The sequence below is a fragment of the Carya illinoinensis genome, chromosome 14, assembly GCF_018687715.1.
Source record: "Carya illinoinensis cultivar Pawnee chromosome 14, C.illinoinensisPawnee_v1, whole genome shotgun sequence".
NCBI lineage: Eukaryota > Viridiplantae > Streptophyta > Magnoliopsida > Fagales > Juglandaceae > Carya > Carya illinoinensis.
Window position 1 is genome coordinate 11,688,589 of NC_056765.1, and position 27,333 is coordinate 11,715,921.

Consider the following 27,333-nt stretch of genomic DNA (forward strand, 5'->3'; position numbering starts at 1 on the left):
AAGTCAAAATATGGAAAGATAAGTGGATTCTCAAGCCCTATTCTTTGATGATTCAGTCACCCAATCCAAATGGTAATGAAGACACTAAGGTTGCTGGCCTGATTGAAATTGATATGAACAGCTAGAATATGAGAAAATTGAACACCCCTTTTTTCTTCTCAATATGGTGCTCTAATTCAAAGTATTCCTCTTTGCATTGGGAGAAGGGAGGGTAGGCTTGTGTGGCACTATAGAAATGATGGTATTTTTTCTATAAAAAGTGCCTAATACTTATACAGAGACATTAAACTTGGAAGTCAAGGGAGCTGCTCTAATGATAAGAATGCAGAATTTGCTTGGAATCAATATGGAAGTTAAATGTTTCAAATGCGATCAAGATATTCATATGGAGAGTTTGCCAAGATGCACTACCAACACTTTCCAACCTTTGCAAAAGAAAAATTGTGGAGAATGATTTTTGTCTTATATGCAAAATTTACATAGAATCGGTGGGGCATGCCATTTGGAGTTATGGAGGAGCTCATGATGTCTAGTGTCACGACAGTAAGAAAATTCAAAAGATGGTCTTTCAAAGTGAATCTTTTTTTAACATTTGGAGCAAGATTTGTAGTACTCTCAAGCAGGATGAACTAGAGGAAACATCAATAGCAGCAAGGTTATATGGTTTAGAAGAAATGATTTTATTCATGGAAAACAATTTAAACATCCTAACTCCATCATCAACAAAGCCAAGGAAGATTGGCTAGCTTTTAAAAATGCTCAAATTCTAAAAAAGGTACCTCAACAGCACATTGGACAGATTCATCAAAAATGGACTAAGCCTCCAGATCAGTTTTCAAAGCCAATTAGAATGTTGTGGTCGATAAGGAGAATGGAAAGATTGGCACATGAGTGATCATTCTGGATGGACAAGGCAAGGGGATAGGTTCTTTGAGTGCCTCCAAAAGTCTATATGCAAGCCCTCTGGTGGTGGAATCTTATGCTGTCATAATTATTGCAAATTTCTACAAGGACTTATGTATTCGATCATTGATATTGGAGGGAGATGCCTTACAAGTGGTGAATAATCTTTTAATGAAGAACAAGGATTGGTCATAGGTAAGTTGGTTAATTGAAGATGCCATAACTTCACTTAATTCTTTTATTGTTTGGTCAGTTGTCCATACAAAAGAAAAGCTAATCAAGCTACTCGGAAAGCATTATCTCTTCAAGAGGATTTCATAAGTTTGAAAGAAATTCCAACATTTATTTAGTCAATTGTTTCTCTTGAGATATTGTAAGACTTGTTTATACAATAGAATTTCATATTTTTATCAAAACAAATACTTGCATGAAATATGAAACATCTTCCTAGTTGTTTAGCGATGTTGCAAGTACCCTAAGATGTGTGATTTCATCCCATTTGATCAAAGTCTCAAATGGGTTTCCCTTTTTCTGATTAAATTCTTTTAAATCAACGATCATCTTAAGATTTTGAATTACTTAAATTTAACTATTATTGCCATCTAGAGTTAATAGTAGTAATGAATATGTACGCTTTGTAATCAATTCACCCATCGCAATTAATTTTAGATTTTTCTATTTTATTAAATAGAAAGTAATTTTCATCACATTTAGGAGAAATTGTGAATTAATTAACAAGGAAAGTTAACCTTAAAAAGAATTGTGAATAAAAATAACTATTCTTGATATTACAATCAAAGCAAACCATATATCATAATATATTTTAAATGTTGAGATTACGATACAAGACATTATATATTCACTTTAAATAAATGTGTTTATTTTCTTTAAACTCATCTCATGCTTCATCAATAATAATTTGTAAAACTAATATTTATGTTATTTCTAATAAGGTAGGCAAAATACCACTAACATTGATGCATAACTAGGGATGTTAATAAGATGTTAGTAGATAGATTGGTCTCTATACTCTAATTTCAAACTTTTTATTCCACATACTTTCAACTTTGATTATTTTGTTAGTAAGATGTTAATAGTATGTTAAATATCCTATGTTAGCCCCATTGATAAATTGATGCGTGTAAAATAAATATTAAAAAAAAACTAAAAAATAAAACCGTGGTTGCAACCTAGTGTTTGGCCAAGGCGCACCAAGGTAAGGCTGTAAGAGGATTGGTCTGAATTGGACTAGACTGAAAATCTTATTAGTTGGTCTCTAGGTATGATTTTTTTAGACTAGACGGATTACACCTGTACAACTAGGTGTCACTTGAGAACCCAAGCGACTTGGTTGCAAGATTCGGACCAAATGTAACTTATGCATCACTTGGTGGGTGGCAATTTGGTTACAATTAAGTGCGGTCTATTTGCCCACTAGATAGACCTTACCGATGTCACGAAGATGGGTAATAGGCAATAGACCTATTAATGTATAAGATATGAGAAGGTATAGGTTTATACTTGAATAATTATGAGCCCTGTAGCTTACACTTGATGGTACAAAATTTGACACAATACATCTTCCAATTGTCAAAAGTTGGGAAATAGTATTACCATCCAATTTAGACAACTAATATGGATGGATATAGAAAGCTGACACAATGTTGATAGTTAAATTTTAATGGGATAGGTAAATTGTATCTCTCCTATAGTTTGATATCACAATATAATAAACTTGATGGTTTAAAGTGTAAAGTATAAAATCTACGATAATTAAAAATTGTAAAGTTGACGCGTAAAAAGAATTAAAAGGGTATCGGTACCACATATCTTAATGGAAAATGATATTAGGACTAACGCTTTTGATTATAAGTTATTTTATTCTCAATTTGGTATGTAGAATATATTATTCACATCACTTGAATGATAAGATTTAATTTATAAGACTCAAACTTAAAAAAAAATAAAAAAATAAAATTAAATAAAAAAAATGCTCTACGTTCCGTATGTTGGACCTTTTTATTTCTTGAAGAACAGATGTACATTTTAATTTACACTAGCCCAAGTTGCCACAAGAAACCAGGTCATTATTTTATAGGGCCCAAAGTCCTTTACAAGTGGGCCACATTCTATGAATTTAGGCCTTTTTGTCAGCATTTTGGGCCTATATGTCCAAGCTAAATTCCCCCCATCCCACCTAAAAAACAAATATATGTAAACACCTTCACATGCATGGATGGCCCTTGAAAAGCATCCAAATTTCTATCTTTCGTATAATTACTATTGGACTCTTGACTTCATTTTCATGCCCAATATTTTGCTTTTCGGTAACGTGGGATATTTCATATGAAACAAAGTAGGAGAACATGTCACACACTCGATGACTAAATTCATTTAAAAAGATAAATAGAGGCAATACAATGGATTAATAATATTAATTCACGGAATGGAAATTTTACTCTTTTTTTTTTTTTTTTGGTGACAAAAAGATGAATATTTCAATAGAATTAAAGTTAAAATGTTCTAAATATCTAAACTTCACAACTTTTTTTTTTTTTTTTATAACAAAAATGCCATTATTATTATTCTTGTAAATTTGAATTTAAAATTTAAAATTTAAATTTTTGTGGTGGTGGCCGGCCACCCACAATTTTATTTTTTATTTTTTTAAAAAGGAAATATCTTCTTATGAATTTTACATTAATATCAAGAGTAATATTACAAACAGTCGTGAAGTATATAAGTAATGTGCAATTACTTTGAAAAAGATTAGGGTCTATTATTAAAAAATTCATTTTCTTTTTATATGGATACCGTATTTATTTACTTTTTTTCAAAATAATTATGTAACTCTTACGCAGTCATGACTATAAATATTATTTTATTTAGAATCTAATTCAAACAAAGAATTAGAGAATATTGTGTTGAATGATTCAATTAACTTTATTTGGTGTAACTTGTGATGATAGGGCGAGGGAGGTGGACAGCTTTGACATTAGCAATATTTTTGCTTTCAAAGACCGACCTTCCAACAACAAAGGTTTGTTGTGTGTGAATCGTCTTGGAGTCTTAATCCTCCTTTTTTTATGTAATGTCGATTTGCAAGGAGAACTTTTTTTGCTTATTTGTATGCAAGAGTTTTCGTTTTCACTTCCAAATGACTTGCACGTAGACTTATCTACCCAAGAAAAAGACATGCACGTTTGAAGGTTTCAATTTTTTTTTTTTAAAGTATTTCAAAATAGTTAGAAAATTGAAACTAGTTTGTTAATTTCATGAGAAAATGTTATTAAATCACACTTATTCATGTGATATAATGTAAGTAATTGACCATTTCAATTACATAGACTTGAAGTCACTAACGGGTTATTTGGATAGGTGAGATGTGATGAAATAGTTTTAGATAAAAGTTGAAAGTTGAATAAAATGTTATTTTTTAATATTATTATTAGGATTTAAAAAAGTTAAATTATTTATTATATGATCGGTGCTACTCTGTCATACGAGTAGCATTGCACCATTTGACTACTAGCACACTTTGGCATTTTTAATTTTTGGTTCTTTTTCTTTTCACATTTTTAATATATTTAAATATTTTAAAAAAATATACAAAATATACCAATACACTAAAAATCACTTTTTTAATCATTAAATAAAAGAAAAATAAATTGACGAGCAGTCACTTTTGGGAGGCAAAGTAGTGTTTTCCTTATTATATTTTATGTAAAAATTTAAAAAAATTGTAATGATGAGATGAGATAAAATACTTTAATTATCCAAACAAGGCCTAACAATAAGACCATTTAAAATGACCATTTTGACCTTTTTGTGATAATTGAATGTCACTATCGACCACGAGATGGGAGGTGCAGGTGCACATGCTTCTGAGTCTTATGGTATAAAATAGAAAGATATGAAATCATTACGTTTCCCCACTATTATATTTGAATATGGATTTTGATGTCAATGGATTCACACATCTTTAGGAATTCTTTGCTTTTGTCTACTCTCCCAACAAATTTAGAGGTTTGTTTTATGTGTGCGTCACCGCTACGGCTGAATAATTAAACATTAGATAATTGTTAAGGCTTTCCCTTTGCCACCATTTCCGGTCTGTCAAACATTTTGGTACCAGATGCTAGCTGTCCCATGCACACCTCCTTCGTTAAAAAAAAAAAAAGCACAATTCTTAAAAAACTCAAAAACCACATCTTGAACATAGTGACCAAAACATCATTAGTTCTTTACGCTTTGATTTTTAAATCTACCAACTTGACAACAAAAAACGATAGGGACACAGTTAGAATACAGCTGGTAAAGGTATTTATTTATTTAAAAAAATAAATAAATGGTGGAACAAACGTTAATTTCACAAGTAATACACAACCATGTAATATAATATATATTAATTTTATTATTTATTAATTTTTATCAATTATTACTTTGACTTTGGTGTATTTGAAATTAGATATTATAGAATAATAAAATAGTTATAAAATAATTGCATCACTGCATATTCTATCTGATTAATTATTTATTCTAATATCAAAATATCAACACAGCTATCACATCAATGTCCAAAACCACTCTCAGCATATAATTTTCAAGAGAAATTTCGACTTGCAAACGTGTCCCAAATGTCAATTCGAAGGATAGATCTTAATATATGTTAAGTTCGAGAGGAGCCCATCTCGCCTCGACCGGACCACATTTTTACACTTGCAGTGTCCAGCAATCCCTCCCTGTCCCTGTCAAGGAAAATGTTACGCTTCATGGTTTATAATTTCAAGGCACATATAGGAAAGATCCCTTTTCTGAGTTTCGCGAAGAAACCACTACGGCACCACGTCTCCAAAGTTGGTGTCACGATAATAGATAGTCATTTCGATTGATAGCGATATTATTCTTTATTGTTATTTTTGCTATGTATTGATTCGATATTTACTGTACGTGTTGAGGATGAGAAAATTTTATGCAGACATGAAAAACACTTCAATTTTCTTGACATATTCTATAATTTTTTGAAAAAAATAAGGCAAAAGTTACCCACTTTAAAGTTAACCTTGTATGCAGCTTGTGGGAGGGTTGGGAGGGCCACTTGTGAGCATGATCACTTTTGAAAACAGCCGTTTTGGATGTATTTTATTCGGACGTAATGTTTACCAAATCCAAACCAGCAGCATTTAATGAGTGAAAGCCTACTGTTACTTTTCCTTGCCAACCCATAACCATAGGCATCCTCGGCATTAAATTCTTTGCTACAAATTGTGTCTTATTTCTTTTTATTTTCTCCCCAAAACAGATCAGATTCATCCAGCACCGTTCCAACTTTCACCAACAAGAACAGTTCAACATGCTCTTGTTTGCCGCTTTCCTCGTATTCAATCTCGTTCCAACCTCTTCTATTCGATTTGTTTCCATTAGTTTACCGCATTAAAGAATCTAAGAGCCAGTTAATATTTGAAGCTGTCAACGAGTTCATACCAGCTGGTGCCTGCAAGATTTGTGCGCAATACTTGTCTGTTAATCTCTTTTGCATCAAAACCCTTTCAGAACTCCGACAGGATAGCTCAGATTTGCTATCTTCTCTGGGATCACACATCTGATCCAGAAGGTGCCAACTTTTCTCTCCCTTATTCCGTTTATTTGAAGGGGTAATTTCTTTTGTGTTAGTGAGTTCCTATATTTTTCCTGTCTTAGAACCCCAGCTTTCGTTTCCAACCTAAAAGACAATCTCTTTCTGTTCTACAATAAATCTCCAGTCTTTATGATGTTGGGTTTTTTAAAACCTGTGTTGTTAATGTGGGTTTCATTAAATCTGTGCTTGGTAAGCTTTTCTAGTGGATTTAATCCTGTAGACAGTTACCTTATAGACTGTGGATCATCCACCAATACTTCAGTAGGTGACCGTGTATTCATTGCCGATAACTTGGCTTCAAACTTGCTCTCAACCCCTAAAGATATTCTTGCCAAAACCACTTTGAAATCAATCACTTCCTCTGAAGATTCACAGCTGTATCAGACAGCAAGAGTCTTCACCGGGTCCTCAACATACACGTTCTCAATCCGTCAAAGTGGGAGACACTGGATCCGCCTCTATTTCTACCCATTCATATATACTGGTTACAATATGAGTGCTGCAAAATTTTCTGTTTCTACTCAAAACCATGTCCTTCTTAGCGATTTCGGTGTGGAAAGCACTTCTATTTTGAAAGAATTTTCCTTAAATGTGACATCAAACAACATTGAAATCACCTTTACCCCATCGAGCAATTCAATCGCTTTCTTAAATGCTATAGAAGTGGTTTCAGTCCCTGATGGGCTGATCACCGACGATGCCAGCACTGTGAGTCCAGCAGCACAGTTCCAAGGGTTGTTGCCTTTTGCACTTGAGACGGTTTGGAGAGTGAACATGGGTGGGCCAAAAGTCATATTTGATAATGATACACTTTGGCGAACTTGGATTCCAGATCAAAGTTTTTTGGTACAGGAGAACTTGGCCAAAAATCTCTCAAAGATAGGAGCTGTTAAGTACGTTACGGGCGGGGCAACACAGGATATAGCTCCAAACACTGTCTATGGTACTGCCACAGTTATGAACTCATTGGACGATCCCAGCAGCAATTTTAATGTGTCCTGGGAGTTCAACGTGGATCCGGGCTTTCAGTACCTTGTTCGGTTTCACTTTTGTGATATTTTGAGTAAAGCTCTTAACGAACTCTACTTCAATGTTTACATTGACTCATGGATTGTTGTTAAAGATCTTGATCTGAGTACTTATTTGGTAAACACCTTGGCTGCTGCATATTATATGGATTTTGTCACGGTTTCAGCTGTTAGCAATAAACTCCGTGTAAGTATTGGTCCATCTACTCTAGATGGTACTTACCCCAACGCCATCCTAAATGGGCTGGAGATAATGAAAATGAACAATTCAATGGGCAGTCTGAGTGCAGCAGACTCTGTGATTATTTCTTCAGATTCAAGTTCAAAAAAAAATGTGGGTGTCATAGTGGGTATAAGCATTGGAGCCTTCATTGCAGTGATATTAGGTGTAGTCTTCTTTATGTTACACAGAAAAAGAAGACGACTGGCACGTCAAAGAGAATCGAAGACGTGGACTCCGTTTTCCATCAATGAAGGAAATTCCCAATCCATGGGCAGTAAATATTCTAATGGAACAACTGCTAGTGCCATTTTTAACTATGGCTATCGCATTCCTTTTGCAGCAGTTCAAGAGGCTGCAAACAACTTCGATGAGAGTTGGGTTATTGGGATTGGTGGTTTCGGGAAAGTTTACAAGGGAGTCTTAAGTGATGGTACAAAAGTGGCAGTTAAGAGAGGAAATCCTCGGTCCCAACAGGGACTAGCAGAGTTTCAAACTGAAATCGAGATGCTATCTCAGTTCCGCCATCGCCATCTTGTTTCGTTGATAGGGTACTGTGATGAAAAGAATGAGATGATTCTCGTTTATGAATATATGGAGAATGGAACCCTCAAGAGTCATCTTTATGGCTCAGGTCTTCCCAATTTGAGTTGGAAGCAGAGGCTTGAGATATGCATTGGAGCAGCCAGGGGACTCCATTACCTTCATACAGGATATGCAAAAGCAGTTATTCACCGTGACGTAAAGTCTGCTAATATCTTGCTTGATGAGAATCTGATGGCCAAAGTTGCTGATTTTGGGCTCTCAAAGACGGGGCCTGAAATTGACCAGACCCATGTCAGTACAGCGGTGAAAGGAAGTTTTGGATATCTTGATCCAGAATATTTCAGAAGGCAACAACTGACGGAGAAATCAGATATATACTCGTTTGGTGTGGTTTTGTTTGAAGTTCTTTGTGCCAGGCCTGTTATCGATCCATCACTTCCAAGAGAAATGGTCAACTTAGCTGAATGGGCAATGAAATGGCAAAAGAGAGGGCAGTTGGAACAGATAATAGATTCTACTCTTGCAGGAAAAATCAGACCAGATTCTCTAAGGAAGTTTGGAGAGACTGCTGAGAAATGTTTGGCTGACTATGGTGTTGACAGGCCCTCTATGGGAGATGTCTTATGGAATCTCGAATACGCTCTTCAACTTCAAGAGGCAGTTACTGATGGTGATCCCGAAGAAAACAGTACCAATATGATTGGTGAACTGTCTCCGCAAGTGAACTACTTTGGTGATAGCAGTACTAATGTTTCTGCTACTCAGTTTGGAGGGTCACCCGTGGATGATCTTTCAGGTGTTTCCATGAGTAGGGTGTTCTCACAGCTGGTCAAGTCTGAGGGTAGGTAACTGATTTGAGATTGTACTCTGTTTCTGCCACGTTCCATTAAATTGGTGTTCACTATATTAAAGTAGATAGGCCGTTTTCTTGATTCTGTTATCCATAAAATGAGACCCAGCATCTCATTGCATATGTGCCTTGTTTGATTGATAACCAGAAAATCCAAAGAGAAACTCTGCTTCTATTTTGTAGTGCAGAAAATCTTTGTAGAGCTTTCCTTTGTGGAGTTCTGCAAACAAACTGCACAAAGTATCATGAGTTCTACTTTGTACAGAAGACGTGGTAGTTCAATTGAGTTTTAGTTTTATCAGTTCACAAGGATTTTGGATCTTAAAATTGTCGAGAAGTGTACGCATTTCTGAGTGTTTTAGATTTACACATCATGTATGAAATAACTACTCCCGTTGATTTTGTTTTGAGTGATTCTTAATATGATCCTACTTTTTAGTGCTGTCACAGTGTATGTTAAACCTTACTTCCATGATTGCTGGACATATGGCTAGTCTTCTATGCGCACTCCTGTTTATGTTTTCTCTTATATCTTGTAAACAATCGGTAGCATATTGGATATATAGATGAATGTATATCGGATAAAGTGTTATATCTTGTCCTGGGGCAAAGCTGCAGATAAAGATAGGTTATGGTAAGGTTCTACACCATTGACGAAGGAACTACTTTTAGTTAAAATCTCTATTTGTTCTAAAAGCTTAAGCTAAAGGAAAGAGGTCAACTTGATCATTTAATATATATTTTAACACTTTATTGTTTTAAATCACAGAGAGAACACAAACAAGAGTAAAAACTGATTTGTTCAAAACTTACTGTATATTTCATTAGTCGAGATTTTGTTTCTCGAAGATCTGGTGTCAATAAAAAAAAACCTCATGAGTTATGCTTATTATAATAATGCCCTCTAACACTCCCCCGGGGGCGCGAGCAAGGACATATATATCATAGAAAGTTAGAAATCCAACTTGGAACAAATAAACTTTAATCGACTATGGCACAAAGACTTAACAAACACATATGCAAGTTGATCAATAGACTTCACAAAAGACGTAGAAATTTCACCACTTAATATTTTATCTCAAATGAAGTGATAATTAATCTTTATGTGTTTAGTCCTCTCATGAAATATATGATTAGCTTGATCATCACAAAATAACTAAAGATGAATGGGAGCTGGAAAACCAATATCTTGAAAGAAGTATTGCAACCATGTAGACCCACTACTAGTGTGAGCCATTGTTTTGTATTCAACTTCTGCATTAGAACGAGCTACTAATGTTTGTTTCTTACTCTTCTATGTGACCAAGTTATCTATCATAAAGGTACATTTTCAAGTAGTAGATTTTCTATTTAAAAGAGACCCTTCCCAATTAGCATTTGAAAAAGCTTTAACCCTAAGGCGTTCATTTGGCCTATATAACAATTCAAGGCCTGGCTCGCTTAAGATAGCAAAAAATATAAATTACAACATTCCAACCTGAGAACCTAGGTGTTTTTAGAAATTGACTCACTACACTTATTGCATAAAAGATGTCAGGTTTAATGATAGTAAGATAATTCAATTTTTCAAAAAGTCATCATTATCTACTTGGATCTTCAAACAACTCTCATTTACTCTTCAAGAGTTTACGATTCGGATTATAGGAGTGTTAATATGTTGTGCACCCAACAAGCTAGTGTTTTTTTCCAAAAGGTCAATTACACATTTTCTATAAGATATGCTAATACCCTTTTTAGTTCTGCCAACTCAATTCTAAGAACATGAATGGCCTATTTGACATCTATGTTGTTTGTAGACCAAATGCCAATATAATACCAGAAAATCTTCCAAATCATATTTGAGGGGATTGTTTCAAACCATATAATGTATTTTTTAACTTACATACAATACGTTAATACTCTCCCTGAGTAATAAACCCAGGCAGTTGCTCTATATAAATTTTTTCATGTAAATTACCATGTAGAAATGCATTTCTAACATTCAATTGAAATAAGGGCTAGTCTAGATTAGAGACAAGAGAGATTAACGTTCAAACATAAGAGATCTTGATGATCGGAGAGAAGATCTCATTGTACTCAATGCCATAAGTTTGAGTGTAATACTTAGTGACCAAGAGTGCTTTCAACATTCCACAGAACCATCACGATCGAATTTGATTTTATACACACTCATTTATAACCAACAAGTTATTTACCAAGTGATAGTGAAACAAGATCTCATGTCTTATTATGGTGAAGAGCATTCATTTCATCATTCATAGCTGTCCTCCATCTTGGATCAAATAAAGCATCCTGAACTTTTCATTAACAAAAAGCTTTAAAAGTTGAAAGTAAAACATGATACTGAAAAAATAAAGCATGATAAGAGACAAATCAGTTAAATGGGTGTTGAGTAACACAAGAACAAGTACCTTTTCTTGAGAGCAATAGTCTAAGAAGCATTAGAGTCATGGCTGCGAGCAACGAGAATAATTGAGTAACACAATAATAAGTACATTTTTTAAGAGCAATAGTCTAAGAGGCATTGGAGTCAGTGGCCGTAAGAGACGAGAATAAACTTGTAAAGGAACAATAGAAGGTGTTGGGGAAGAGTGGGCAATAGTTAATCTCAAGGGGTTGGCCCAAATGGTGAAGGTTTTGATCTTGGGGTATCACTTCTTTTAAGGTCTAAGATTCAACATTTTATAGATGCAAATAATTTTTTAGGACCACATCTTCGATTTAACCAGTTCAGTGTAGGGAAACTTTCGATAGTGCGGTGCACAAGACTGAGGTTTACTTTGTAGGGGTGGATCCGAAGGGCCCTGCCTTGGAGAGGTTCCCTGACATTAAAAAAGAAGAAGAAGAAGAAGAAGAAGAAGAAGAAAGAAAGAAAGAAAGAATGGGCAATAATTGGTGAGGTAATGATTTAAGATCACAATCACCAATCGAAGATGTGTTCGAAAAATAGGATATGGACTTAAAGAATGTGACATCTACACTAGAGAAGTAGCAATGCAATATCTTTTTTTGCATTTAGTTACATTGTTCTATTGCAGGATATAAGAACATGATGTTTGATGAACAATTCTTTTATTATTTCACTAGAAAATGAACTAGATTGATATTCTTTAATATTTCCAGAATGCAAAACTTGAGTTTTCTATCCAAATTGAGTTTTAGTTTCTTTTCAAAATATTTAGAATATGGAAAAAAGTTTAGATTGTGCCTTCATCAGAAACAACCATGTCATACTAGGATAATCGCTCACAAATGTAACAAAATACTGAAATTGGTTTGATTCAATATTGATTGGTTTCATACATCAGAGTGAATAAATTCAAAAGGACTTGACATTTGGTTATCAACTCGAGATACAAAAGACATACGAAATGGAAGGGTGGCCAAGGCAACAATGCCATTCAAAATTGGATGATGATGAGGATGTGAGCGCTCGAGTGAGTGAATGCTTGAAATCAAACTAATATTGGCTACCAACTTCATGCCTCATACCAATTTTCTTCCTCATCTTGAGATCCTAAAAAATACATAAAGATGGATAAAAATTAACTGAACATTGGAGATTTTGGTGTGATCTTACTAATGGTCAACAAACTAAAGGAAAAACCATGAGCATATAGAATAGATGATAAGGATATAGAGTTAGTGAACTGAGTGGATCCGATACTTGTAACTTTAGCATGAGAACCATTAGCAAGAGTAATACCCTTTAGAGATTTTATAGTATCTAAATTAGATGAGGAATAAGACAAATTGATCATATATTCATTAGCTCTCGAATCGATGATCCATGGATCTTGAGTGGAAGATAGACATGCAAATGTTGTAGCTAATTGGGCAAGAGTAGATGTTAAAGATAATGGAACCTGTGTGCGAGACAAAAACTAAGCATACTCATCCCTCGATATGGTGATCATATCTGAATCTCGAGGTGTGTTGGAGCTAACTAATGGCTAGGTAGTATCTTGACAAATAGCTTAGTCAGCAAACCAATATGGTGTGACGCCCCCAAATCCCCACGCCCGAACACGGGAGAATTGAGACGTCCGGATGGTGACAACCTGGGTCACCACCCCATAAACGGGTGCCGAGTGTGTGCAAGGCAACAAATGTGTACAGAGAAACACGCAGCGGATAACGGAAGTCATAACTAAGCACCAGAATTTTTCTTAACGTAATACAAGCTGTTTAAAACGTACATAGATAAAATATTACAAAACACAAATACAGTTTTAACAAATATAAAAGATAGCATCAGCAACCCGGCGGAGCCGCATCCTCGGGCTCAGCCTCCTCCTCTTCGTCCTCTAACTCTGCACCAAAAGCTACGGAACCACGAATGGTACCGCAGGTAAGTAAAACCCAAACACTACCAGATAAAAACACATAAAACCCAAACAAGATGCATGAAACATGCCCAATGCACAAAGCCCGTAAAACACCAGTTTTCCACACACGCCAAAACCTCTTTGGCCCAAAAACACATCCTTTCCGAAAAGCACGCCAAAAGTCACATTTGGCCGCCAAAAGTCCATTTGGCCCAATATCTCGCCAGAAGTCCATCCGGCCCAATATCTCGCCAGAAGTCCATCCGGCCCACGCCAAAAGTCCCATTTGGCCTCTCAAACCATTATCCAATTTTAACCGTATGCACCATGACCTCCCCTAGGGGTCATCCGCACACCCTGGCTCCAGTGTCACACCGTAGAGTACCACCACGCATGTGACACCTAACGAGCGATGCCCAGTTTCGCGCCCCGCGCGTGCGTAGCCAAGCATCCTCTAGCCCTCACCAGCGAAGGGCCATGGAGTCGGTGAGTAGGGCGATGCCCGGTTTCGCGCCCGGCGCGTTCGTAGCCAAGCATCCCCTAGCCCCGCTCCCGTCATCACTCTCGACAACTCAGGGGACATCACTCAGTTTATTCCGCTCCCGAGTGACCAGAGGAGCTCTACCGAGATAATAACCCATCCCGGCTTGGGCTCGTGACACACACGCACCCGCAATACACTTACGCCAATACACAGGCTTTTCACATAAATCCACAAACACACGGGCATGCACCATGTAATGCCATAACAATGCATAATAAAATAAACCAACAATCATAAATCAAATAAACAGGCAACTCCGTCCTCCATCCATCCGACCCCCGAAACTCCTCGGACTCAGTCCGGAATCAACAACCAACAACAGTAAATAATTGAATGAGAAATATATATTAAAATCTGAAAATAGGGTTTGGAAAATACTTACAGCGCTATATGGCAAATTTAGAAAACAAGCGACGCCGGAAAAGCAACGTCACAGTGAAAATTCACTGTGGCCGTGGGTTTGAAAAACCCACTTTTGAACGGGGACAAACTAGGACACGAGATTGATAGGGAATGGTCTAGGGATGGTTGTGAAACTATTGGAAGTGATGAACGGCCGTGGGTGGCGGCGGAATCGCCGGAAATGGCCGGATTACCCAAAACGGAAACTAAGCTCATAGGAGCTGTTCCGGTGGTCGTTGGAGGCCGGAAATGGGTGCGTTAGGACGGCAAGGAGTCGGTGATGAAGTGGTGAAGAAATGGTGGCCGGAGGTGGAGCGACGGCGGCGGATCGGAGCCAAAACCGTGCGGCTTTGTTGGATTTTTTCCGGCCAAATGACCGGCCGGTTGGGGGTGAGCTTGGGTGGGGTGGTGCACCGGAGGATGGGGAAGAGAATGGGACCGGTGGGAGGCCGAACGGTGGCCGGATGGCGGCGGTCTGATCTGAAGAAGGGGACGCCGGTGTGAGGGAGAGGGAGGAGAGAGAGAACTCGGGGGGGGTCCGAACGCGGGGAGAGAGAAGAGAGAAAAGAAAAAAAGAAAAAAAAAGAAAAAGAAAGGGAAAAGAAAAGAAGGGAAAAAGAAAAAAGGAAAAAGAGAAAAAGGAAAAAGACGTGAAAAGAAATGAGGTCCAATCCTCACTCCGGGAAAACGAAACAAACCGCCGAAAAGATTAAAACCACAAAACACTAAAAGAAATAAAACACAACCTCAAATAAATTAAATTAAATCCAAAAACCAATTTTAAAACGCAAATAAATTAAAATAAATAACTGATATATTAATTAAAATAAAAACAATTATTTCAGCAAAAATACACTCAAAAGCGGGTCATCACATCCTCCCCTCCTTAAAAACAATTTCGTCCTCGAAATTGCAAATCAACCCCCAACTTAAAGCAAGCCACATAAACGCTCATAAACCAAGTAAGATCAAGATTAAAATACATACCTTCATCATTCGAACAGATACGGGTACTGCTCCCTCATGTCCGCTGCTCGCTCCCAAGAGAAGTCTTGAGCTAACGGATCTCCCCAAGCCACTTTAACTAAAGGTATCGTCTTGGACCTCAACTGTTGCTCCTTCCAATCCAAAATCTGCGACGGAACAACTTCGTAAGTAAGATCCGGTTGCAACTGAATACCTGCTGGGTCGACGAAACGTGGCTCTTGCTGTCCAAAGCTCTTCTTCAGGGATGATACGTGGAAGACATCATGAACATCCCCAAAATAATCTGGCAAAGCAATCCTATAGGCGACGGACCCTACTCTCTCCAGAATCTGAAAAGGGCCGACGTACCTCGGATCTAGTTTCCTTTTCTTACCAAAACGCTTAACACCTCTCATGGGAGAGACTTTAAGATAAACCCAATCACCAACTTCAAAAGACAACTCTCTCCTCCGGGTGTCAGCATAGCTCTTCTGGCGACTCTGAGCTGCCGCCATTTTGTCTCTGATGATCCGGACTTGGCTTTGCATTTCTTGAATTATTTCGGGTCCAATTACCCTACTCTCCCCAACTTCATCCCAACACAAGGGCGACCTACACTTTCTCCCATAAAGAGCTTCATAGGGAGCCATCTGAATGGTCGCATGGTAGCTGTTATTGTAGGCAAACTCAATGAGCGGCAAATGGTTTTCCCAACTCCCTTGGAACTCCATGACACATGCTCGCAACATGTCTTCCAGGGTCTGTATGGTGCGCTCTGACTGGCCGTCTGTCTGCGGGTGATAAGCAGTACTGAACTTCAACTTAGTGCCCAAAGCTGCCTGCAAACTCTTCCAGAACTGCGACGTGAACCTCGGGTCTCGGTCCGACACTATACTCTTTGGTATGTCGTGTAGCCGCACTACCTCTTTGACATACAATCGGGTCAACTTACCCAAAGAGTCGGTGTTATTAACAGGCAGAAAATGAGCACTCTTCGTTAACCGGTCCACGATCACCCAAACAGAATTCTTCCCACTAGGTGTTCTCGGCAAACCCACTACGAAGTCCATCGTGATATCATCCCATTTCCACTCAGGAATAGGGAGGGGTTGGAGCATACCTGCAGGTCTCTGATGCTCAGCCTTCACCTGACGGCACGTGTGGCATTTCTCCACATATAAGGCAACGTCCTTCTTCATTCCATCCCACCAGAAATTTTTCTTCAAGTCTCGATACATCTTTGTACTGCCGGGATGAACTGAATACGGGGCCGCATGAGCTTCCGCCATGATCCGTTCTTTGAATTCTGAGTCCTTTGGGACCACTCTGCGATCTCGAAACCGAAGTATCCCATCACTATCCATGCTATAGTGCAACGGCCCTCGAGATTTTCGGACTCTTTTCCTGATGTTCAGCAGCTTCGGATCCTTTCTTTGGAGAGCTTTCAATTCTTCAAAATCAGTTACCCGAATATCAAGAACTGAAGACAAAATCTCTACTTGCTGCGAACTCTCTATAAGGAGCCTTCTCATCCCATAAAGTAACGAATCCATTTCTGACGACTCGGCTTCATCTTCCAAATGAGACTTCCGGCTCAAAGCATCAGCAACTATATTAGCCTTCCCCGGATGGTACTTGATCTCACACTGATAGTCACTGATTAGCTCCAGCCATCGCCTCTGCCTCATATTCAGATTTTTCTGGGAAAACAAATGCTTCAAACTCTTGTGATCAGTAAATACCTCGCAAGCTTCCCCATACAGGAAGTGCCGCCAGATCTTAAGGGCAAAAACAATCGCAGCCAATTCTAGATCGTGCGTCGGATAATTCTTCTCATGGTCCTTTAGCTGACGAGATGCATAGGCTACAACCCGTCCTTCCTGCATAAGGACATAACCCAAGCCAAACTTAGACGCATCGCTGAAGACTACGAAAGGCTTATGCGGTTCTGGGAGTGCTAACACCGGTGCCGTTGTCAACCTGTTCTTCAATTCCTGGAAGCTTCTCTCACATTTCTCTGACCAAACAAATTTTGTATTCTTCCGAGTCAAAGCTGTGAGAGGTCCGGATAGGCGAGCAAAACCCTCTACAAATCTTCGGTAGTAACCGGCGAGCCCCAAGAAACTCCTGATCTCACGTACTGTAGTTGGGCGTGATCATGACAAAATGGCTTCTACCTTACTAGGATCAACTGCCACTCCGCCCCGGGAAATTACATGCCCAAGAAATTTAACTTCTTCCAACCAGAACTCACACTTGCTAAGCTTGGCGTATAGCTGGTGTTCTCTCAATCTCTCAAGTACCAGACTAAGATGATACACATGCTCTTCAACATCTCGGGAATAAATTAGTATATCATCAATAAATACTACCACAAAGGAATCCAGGTAAGGCTGAAACACCCTATTCATTAAATCCATGAACGCTGCAGGGGCATTAGCTAACCCAAACGACATCACCTTAAATTCATAATGCCTATACCTCGACCTGAAAGCAGTTTTAGGCACATCCTGGTCTCTGATTCTCAGTTGGTAGTATCCCGACCTCAGATCAATCTTAGAGAACACGGCTGCTCCTTGAAGCTGGTCAAACAAATCATCAATCCGCGGGAGAGGGTATTTATTTTTGATGGTCACCTTGTTCAATTCCCGATAGTCAATGCACATACGGAGGGTTCCATCTTTCTTCTTAACAAATAAAACTGGTGCACCCCACGGCGACGTACTAGGCTGAATAAATCCCTTCTCTACTAGTTCTTGCAACTGAGTCTTCAACTCTTTCAATTCAGCAGGTGCCATGCGATAAGGAGCTTTATGCACAGGAGCCGCTCCAGGTTCCAAGTCTAGAACAAACTCCATCTCCCGAACAGGGGGTAGTCCGGGCAAGTCATCCACAAATACATCGGGGAACTCCTCCACAACTGGAATGTCTGCCAAAGACTTCTTCTCAGACGGCGTGGACACCATCTGCACCAAGAATGCATCCGCTCCCCATGCGATCTCTCGTCTTGCCTGAATCGCCGATATAATTATCGGTTTCTCCTTTAATCTACTCCCCACAAATTCCAGACAATTACCATCTGGAAGCTGAAAGCTAATTATCCGACTTCTGCAATTAATACTCGCAGAATATCGGTATAGCCAATCCATTCCGAGGATAATGTCAAAACCCAACAGCTTGAACACCACCAAATCAGCATCCAAGAATCTTCCCTCAAAATTTAACGGGCATCCCAAAGCAACCTTGGAACACCACACCATCTCGCCATCGGGTAGAGCCACTACCATAGCCTTCGGCAACGGTTCCGTGACCAAATTACACACCCGAGCAAACGTGGAAGACACAAACGATCGTAAAGCACCGGAATCAAACAAAGTACAAGCATAAAACTCATACAAACGGACTCTTCCTGAACCAAACACACAACCCATGAAATCCAAAAAAACAACGAAGAAACCAAATGCACCAAAAATTAAATCCAACTTAAAAATTAAATTAATCCATACCTGTGATTACTCCAGCATCGTGGGTCGCTGGTGCCTCATCATCCACCTCTCCGGGTGTGACAGCATAAACCCGGGCTTGCACTGCTTGTCTCGGGTTGGTTCTTCCGCTGTGTCTACCTCCACGGCTTACTTGAACTCTGACGGGGCAATCCCGAGCAATATGTCCCACTTGGCCGCACCGATAACACTGGGGTCCGCTACTCGTCCGACACTCGCCCTCATGAGCTCTATTACAAACTCCACAAACAGGCATACGTCCTCCCATGCGAACACTTGAGGATGCTTGAGGTCGAGTTCCGGTCCGCTGAACAAACTTCTGAGGCGAACCCGAGCTGCTTCCTTCACCAGAAAAACTCCGCCTCTTTTGCCCTGGAGGGGAGCCCATACTCAGATTATTTTCCCGCTCTATAAGGGTGGCCACATCCACTAACTCCTGAAAAGTGGATATCCGATGGCTGACCACCATACGGCGTATGTCATGACGCAGCCCCTCCTGGAAACGATCTGCTCACATCTCCTCAGTGGCGACAAGGTGAGGAGCAAACCGCTCCAGTTCTATGAACCTCCGGGCGTACAGCTCCACTGTCGCGCCCCCTTGGACCAGATTGGAGAACTCTCTTGCCTTCTGCTTCCTTACCGATGCGGGAAAGAAGCGGTCATTGAACTCCTTCTTGAAACGCTGCCAGGTCACCGCAGTGAAAGATCCCAGTTCAGACTCCAACAGCACCATCTTGGTATCCCACCAATCAGAAGCGGTACCTTGCAAGAGATAGCTGGCGTAAAGTACTTGTTGTGCCTCAGTGCACCCACACACCTCAAAAGTCTTCTCCAGATCTTTGATCCATTTTCCAGCCTGAAGTGGATCCTCATTTCCAGTGAAGTGTGGAGTCCGATGCGCTAGGAAGCGCTCATAGGTGCATCCGGCTTGCACCATACTACTGGACCCTCCTGGATACATCCAAGGCCCTCCCTGATATGGCCAGGGACCTCCTGGTTGTGGCCAATACCCTCCTTGTTGCGGACAAGGCTCTCCTGACGGTGGATAAGGCCCTCCTGATGGTGGACAAGGCCCTCCTGATGGTGGCCAAGGACCCCCTTGTGGTGGCCAAGGTCCTTGTGGTGGCCAAGGCCCTGCCTGTTGAGACCTCGCACTCTGTTGCATAAACTCCGTCATCTGCCGAATTGCTTCGGCTATGGAGTCATCCCTGGAGGTATTGTCCTGTGGTTCCTGAGTATTTTTCCTTGGTCTCCCTGGTCTCCCCATACTCTTGTCACAACACCACTTTTGACCCTCCTTTAAGAAAACAAATAAAACCATCATAAAACCAACAAAAACAAAACCAACACCACACAGCAAGAAACAAAAGAAACCAGCATGCCCAAAACATAACTAAATAAAATAAAAACAAGCAAACAAGCCCAAACAAGTAAAACAAATAAAACAACTATACTTAACATAATTTTCAAAACACAACTTTAAAAACATTCTGGTACTACCTACGGGACATGTGGTTTTACCCAGAGCCAAACCGCTCTGATACCACCTGTGACGCCCCCAAATCCCCACGCCCGAACACGGGGGAATTGAGACGTCCGGATGGTGACAACCTGGGTCACCATCCCATAAACGGGTGCCGAGTGTGTGCAAGGCAACAGATGTGTACAGAGAAACACGCAGCGGATAACGGAAGTCATAACTAAGCACCAGAATTTTTCTTAACGTAATACAAGCTGTTTAAAACGTACATAGATAAAATATTACAAAACACAAATACAGTTTTAACAAATATAAAAGATAGCATCAGCAACCCGGCGGAGCCGCATCCTCGGGCTCAGCCTCCTCCTCTTCGTCCTCTAACTCTGCACCAAAAGCTACGGAACCACGAATGGTACCGCAGGTAAGTAAAACCCAAACACTACCAGATAAAAACACATAAAACCCAAACAAGATGCATGAAACATGCCCAATGCACAAAGCCCGTAAAACACCAGTTTTCCACACACGCCAAAACCCATTTGGCCCAAAAACATATCCTTTCCGAAAAGCACGCCAAAAGTCCATTTGGCCCAATATCTCGCCAGAAGTCCATCCGGCTCAATATCTCGCCAGAAGTCCATCCGGCCCACGCCAAAAGTCCCATTTGGCCTCTCAAACCATTATCCAATTTTAACCGTATGCACCATGACCTCCCCTAGGGGTCATCCGCACACCCTGGCTCCAGTGTCACACCGTAGAGTACCACCACGCATGTGACACCTAACGAGCGATGCCCAGTTCAGCGCCCCGCGCGTGCGTAGCCAAGCATCCTTTAGCCCTCACCAGCGAAGGGCCACGGAGTCGGTGAGTAGGGCGATGCCCGGTTCCGCGCCCGGCGCGTTCGTAGCCAAGCATCCCCTAGCCCCGCTCCCGTCATCGCTCTCGACAACTCAGGGGACATCACTCAGTTTATTCCGCTCCCGAGTGACCAGAGGAGCTCCACCGAGATAATAACCCATCCCGGCTTGGGCTCGTGACACACACGCACCCGCAATACACTTACGCCAATACACAGGCTTTTCACATAAATCTACAAACACACGTGCATGCACCATGTAATGCCATAACAATGCATAATAAAATAAACCAACAATCATAAATCAAATAAACAGGCAACTTCGTCCTCCATCCATCCGACCCCCGAAACTCCTCGGACTCAGTCCGGAATCAACAACCAACAACAGTAAATAATTGAATGAGAAATATATATTAAAATCTGAAAATAGGGTTTGGAAAATACTTACAGCGCTATATGGCAAATTTAGAAAACAAGCGGCGTCGCAAACGGCGCCGGAAAAGCAACGTCACAGTGAAAATTCACTGTGGCCGTGGGTTTGAAAAACCCACTTTTGAATGGGGACAAACTAGGACACGAGATTGATAGGGAATGGTCTAGGGATGGTTGTGAAGCTATTGGAAGTGATGAACGGCCGTGGGTGGCGGCGGAATCGCCGGAAATGGCCGGATTACCCAAAACGGAAACTAAGCTCGTAGGAGCTGTTCCGGTGGTCGTTGGAGGCCGGAAATGGGTGGGTTAGGACGGCAAGGAGTCGGTGATGAAGTGGTGAAGAAATGGTGGCCGGAGGTGGAGCGACGGCGGCGGATCGGAGCCAAAACCGTGCGGCTTTGTTGGGCTTTTTCCGGCCAAATGGCCGGCCGGTTGGGGGTGAGCTTGGGTGAGGTGGTGCACCGGAGGAGGGGGAAGAGAATGGGACCGGTGGGAGGCCGAACGGTGGCCGGACGGCGGCGGTCTGAGCTGAAGAAGGGGACACCGGCGTGAGGGAGAGGGAGGAGAGAGAGAACTCGGGGGGGTCCAAACGCGGGGAGAGAGAAGAGAGAAAAGAAAAAAAGAAAAAAAAAAAAGAAAAAGAAAGGAAAAAGAAAAGAAGGGAAAAAGAAAAAAGGAAAAAGAGAAAAAGGAAAAAGACGTGAAAAGAAATGAGGTCCAATCCTCACTCCGGGAAAACGAAACAAACCGCCGAAAAGATTAAAACCACAAAACACTAAAAGAAATAAAACACAACCTCAAATAAATTAAATTAAATCCAAAAACCAATTTTAAAACGCAAATAAATTAAAATAAATAACTGATATATTAATTAAAATAAAAACAATTATTTCAGCGAAAATACACTCAAAAGCGGGTCATCACATATGGTCTACCATGTAAATCTCAACAATAGTCCACCAAGTAATTAGTGTGACTACAATGAGGGCACTTATAAGATTCACGATCTTGAGTGTGACCACCTTTGGTGTCATATCCCCCATGTCAGTTCTACCACCACGACCTCCATGCCAACAGGAGTAACATTGTGAATCCCATAAGAGGCAATAAAAAAAAAATCCCTCATATCAAAAGACAATTGAAATCCGTGTCTAGATAACTCAACATGTTGAAGCTAAGAGAACACATTTGGAAATGAGGAAAGGAAGTGTGGACTAGCCAAATTTGGAAATGAATAGACTCATATTCTGGCTTCAAGGCAACAAGGAATTGAACAACAACGAAGTCTTCACATTGTTGTTGTATACATGAAACATCGGAAGTAACAGATTGATATGTTTTAAACTCTTCACATATACTTATCACACAAGAATAATACTCTTCAAGATCCAAAGTACATTGTTTCAATCCAAAGAACTTCTTACACAACTCATAAATGCGGGTCATGTTCTCAACACTTGAATATATTTGCTTGAGATGCCCCCCACACTCTTTGAGTAGTGTCAAAATACCTCAAACTAGAACAAATATTAAGCTTTATGCTAGACAACATCAAGGACAAGATTAGAGCATCTTCTTGTTCCCATTGAGCAAATGTAAGACTTGTTGCATCTAGCTTTGTATCAACCAAGTGGCTACAAAGACTATTACCCTTAAAAAACACTTCAACAGATTTTGACCAAAACACATAGTTCTTTCCATTAAATTTTACCAAAGTCAGAGGTACATTAAAACTTGATGTAAGAGACAATGGCTCAAGTTTAGTAGACATAAGGGCTGAAAAATACCACACAATCCAACCCAAAGATAGCAAACCTATACAAGATGTGAAATATGGATGAAAATCGAAGAATCCAATCTGAAAAATATGAACTGAGTTGAAGTTGTGTAAAATATGCAAAAAGTACATGAGAAACAAGCCCAAATGACCGGATTTCAGCTAGTACCGATTGATTAACAACAAATATTGATGAAAATAATTAAATTTCAGCCTGTATTGGCTCCAAATCTGTCAATATCAATCGGAACCGATATGTATAAATTGGAATCTAAATTGGAATCGGCTTTGGGCTTGTATGAATGGATCAGTATCAGATCCGAATGAGGTATATACTGCTTAAACAATAATAAGTGAGCATGTGGATTACCTTATTCTTGTTACCAAACAGGTGCTATTCAAGATAGAAGCATAAAACTTACTCTGGGTTAAGGAGATCCTCACCCCAAGGCCAAATAACTAAGCTCCACAACCAAACACTCTCTCAACTTCTACATTGCCAGTGACAGGTGGCCCTATTGGTGGCCTTTGACGACAAGAAAGTCACTCAAAGGTACAAAAGACGACAGTGAGCTCAAATTTGACAGCCACTACTAGATACAATTCTAGAAAACTTTGAAAACAATGTAACTCAAGTGTTGCGTTGGAAAAATCAGTTCTAACCACACCTAGTGGCACTGCAGTGCTACTAACTACCACAGAAAGGGCCAATGACTACAACCAACCCCTACCAATTCAAAACCGACGACATTACTACTATCAAACAACTATCACCAAGTTGATTTTGCCCACATTATTTTATTTTTTTAATGTGGGCAAAAAATAGGTGAAATCAAATGGAATAACAACAATTGAGAGATGACTCTCTAATACCATGTTGTAAAGCATAGAGAGAATATTAATATGAAGGAAAAACCATTTGTTCAAAACTTAATATTTATTCATTATTGTTTCACTATATATACCAAATATACAATTGGCAGTTATACCCTTGAGTTATACATATTACAACAATGCCATTTAACATCTACAATGCCATGTTGTTCAGCTCGTTTGGTGGATTGGTTCATGAAGAAAGTACTGTCCATATGTGATACCATATCTGTTAGAAGTCTAGGAGGATGTTTTCCAAATATTACTGCATTTGTTATAGGTAGGGGTGTAATCGGTCTAGTCAGGGTCGGGGGGAGGGGGGGGGGGGGAGTCACGAATTGAAAGTTTTAGTTCATCATTTTTGTTGAATTGGATTGTTAGCTATTTGTCCTCTCACTCCATGAACATTTTTTCCTCTTTTTTTTTTGTTTTATTTTATAGAAAAATTAATACAAAAAATTAATTAATTTAGTAAAATTAAAATCAAGTTATCTCTTTAGCATTTTATATATGGTTAATAAATATCATTGTATATATGGTCAATGGTGATCATTTGGATGACAATTACATAGTTAATTTATACAAATACTATATAAAATAATATATATAATATATATATAAAATGTATATACACATTTGATCGGTCTTGGTCCGGTCCAAAAAAACCACACTTCGAAACCAACCAATAAGACTATCAGTCCTGTCCGTTCTGGACTAAACCATTCGGTTTGGTTAGTTTTTCTAGTCTGGACCGATAGTTTTACAGCCCTAGTAACTTGAACAAATACTCAACAAGAAGTCAATGCCTGTCATTATATTTATGTTACATAAATGCAGTTGGGAAAAATATATAATAACATTTTTTTTTTCTCATCTTCACACCATAAATCATAATGTCGATTGGTCGATCTTTCTCGGGTTTGATATCCCTAAATATTTTTTAATACACTACTTGATGGTCAGTTTATTTTACAGAAATTATTCAAATGATCCAAATGCTTATCTTTATGGTTCTAAGCCAAGTTTTTAATAATTATTCTTGTTTGTTTATGTCTTGATGGTTAATAAGTGGAAGCATGTGAGTTGGAACATACTATCCTCTAATTTGGCTTTGGGGTGGTTTCTCCATAGACAATGTCCCCTGAAACCATTTTTTAGTCTTCATCATTTACTCATTTATTTTAGTAGGCGCTAGTCTTCTTCATCTAGACACATTGCATCAATATGGACCTAATAATACATTGGGTATTGTATTATTAGATCCATATTGATGCAAACCCAAATTGATATGGGGTATTTAGGTTCAGATTCTGTGTTGATTGCATTGAAGTATTACTTTAAGAAGATGAATTTGTACAAATATGGAAAGAAAAACTTAATATCTTCTTAGGACTAAGAGCAATATTAGTTATTTTTCCTTAAATCATATATTTATGTTCATTCTTGCCTTATTAGGAATTTTTTTTTTTTTTGAAATAATTCTGATTTCGATTTTGACCAAATTTTGATAGGATTCTTGTTTATTTATGTATTAATTTCTCATACAATAATTTAGTTTTTTTTTTCATTTTTGAAAAAATCTTCATAATTTCAAATTTTGAACTATTTAAGTTCGGCTTGTGGGTTTCATAAAATAATTTTGAATTTTATTATTAATCAATATTATTCAGAGTCTTCTCTATCTTTTGGACAAATCTTTTGTATTCTCTACGTTGATTATCTGTTGAAACTAACTGATACAATTAATTTAAATTTTGTCTGGTGTAAGTTGGCATACGAGCTTAAGCATATTTCTTGGGGTTATATCTCATCAGTTTCCATGGCTAGTGGTCATGATCATCGTGGGTAGGTTCCGAACGAAGAAGTCCCACCCCATGATTGTAGCATTCAGAATGTGATGATTGAGAATTTGAAGCGACAGTTTGCAGAGTTAACCCGATATCTAACGACCCAGGATATCGGTAATCGTAAGATGCAAAATCACAATTCTAATTCTAATTCTAGTTTTGAGAACCCGTATCACTATCGTGCTATATTCTTGGAGCACCGTGGTGGGGAGGAGTGTCGTGGGGATATCAATTTTAGAGTTGATTTGCCAAAATTTTCTAGTACTCTTCAAGCTGAAGGTTTTGTTGATTTATTGAATGAGGTTGAGTGGATTTACTACTTTGAGGAAATAGAGTTTGAGGATAGACATTCTTCCATAGGGTGGAACTTTATATCAATCTACGATATCTATCCTGATGGAGATAATCTAGTAGATAAAGCAATTATACTTATTGAAAACATAGAAAATTTGGAAAAAGAAAATGGTAGTGAAGTTTTGAAGTTTAAAGATCATTAAATAACTTTTGAGATAATTAACTATGTTGATCTTTTTGGAGTTGAGAATTTTTTTTTTCAAACTCTTCTATGGAAAGTTTATATATATATATATATATATATATATATATATATATATTTTGGGATTTGAGATGTGTGAAAGAAACTTAATTTTGGAGTATAAGATGCTTAATATTATTTTATTTCGAGCCGATCAAATTAATTTTAATTTTTTCATGATCATTGGGATGATACAACAAAGGAAAAAAAAGACTGGTTTAATTGGAGATTCAAAAGATCAGGGCAAGAAGTTTTAGAATTCAATGATGAATTCTCTCCAACCCGGTGAGAATGATGCAAACCAAATTGATATAAGGTATCTAGGTTCAGATTCTACGGTACTTGCATTGAAGTACTACCTTAAGAAGATGAATCTATATAAATATGGAAGGAAAAACTTAATATCTTCCTTTGGCTAAGGGCAATATCAGTTATTTTCCCTCAAATAATATATTTATGCTTATTCTTGACTTGTTAATAGATATTTAATTTCAAATTTGGAAGTGATTCTGATTTAGATTTTGACTAAATTTTGGTAGGATTTTTGTTTATTTATGCATTAATTTATTATACAATAATTTAGTTTTTTCTATTTTAGGAAAAAA

The 27,333-nt window shown here is 38.7% G+C and overlaps 1 protein-coding gene across 1 annotated transcript; it reads left to right on the plus strand.

The window, feature by feature from the left end:
- Positions 1–6,051: 6,051 nt before the first annotated feature.
- On the plus strand, positions 6,052–9,632 carry LOC122294176 (receptor-like protein kinase HERK 1). The gene has a single exon (XM_043102685.1). The coding sequence runs from the start codon at positions 6,671–6,673 to the stop codon at positions 9,182–9,184; it is 2,514 nt and encodes an 837-aa protein (XP_042958619.1). The 5' UTR covers positions 6,052–6,670; the 3' UTR covers positions 9,185–9,632.
- Positions 9,633–27,333: the final 17,701 nt, after the last annotated feature.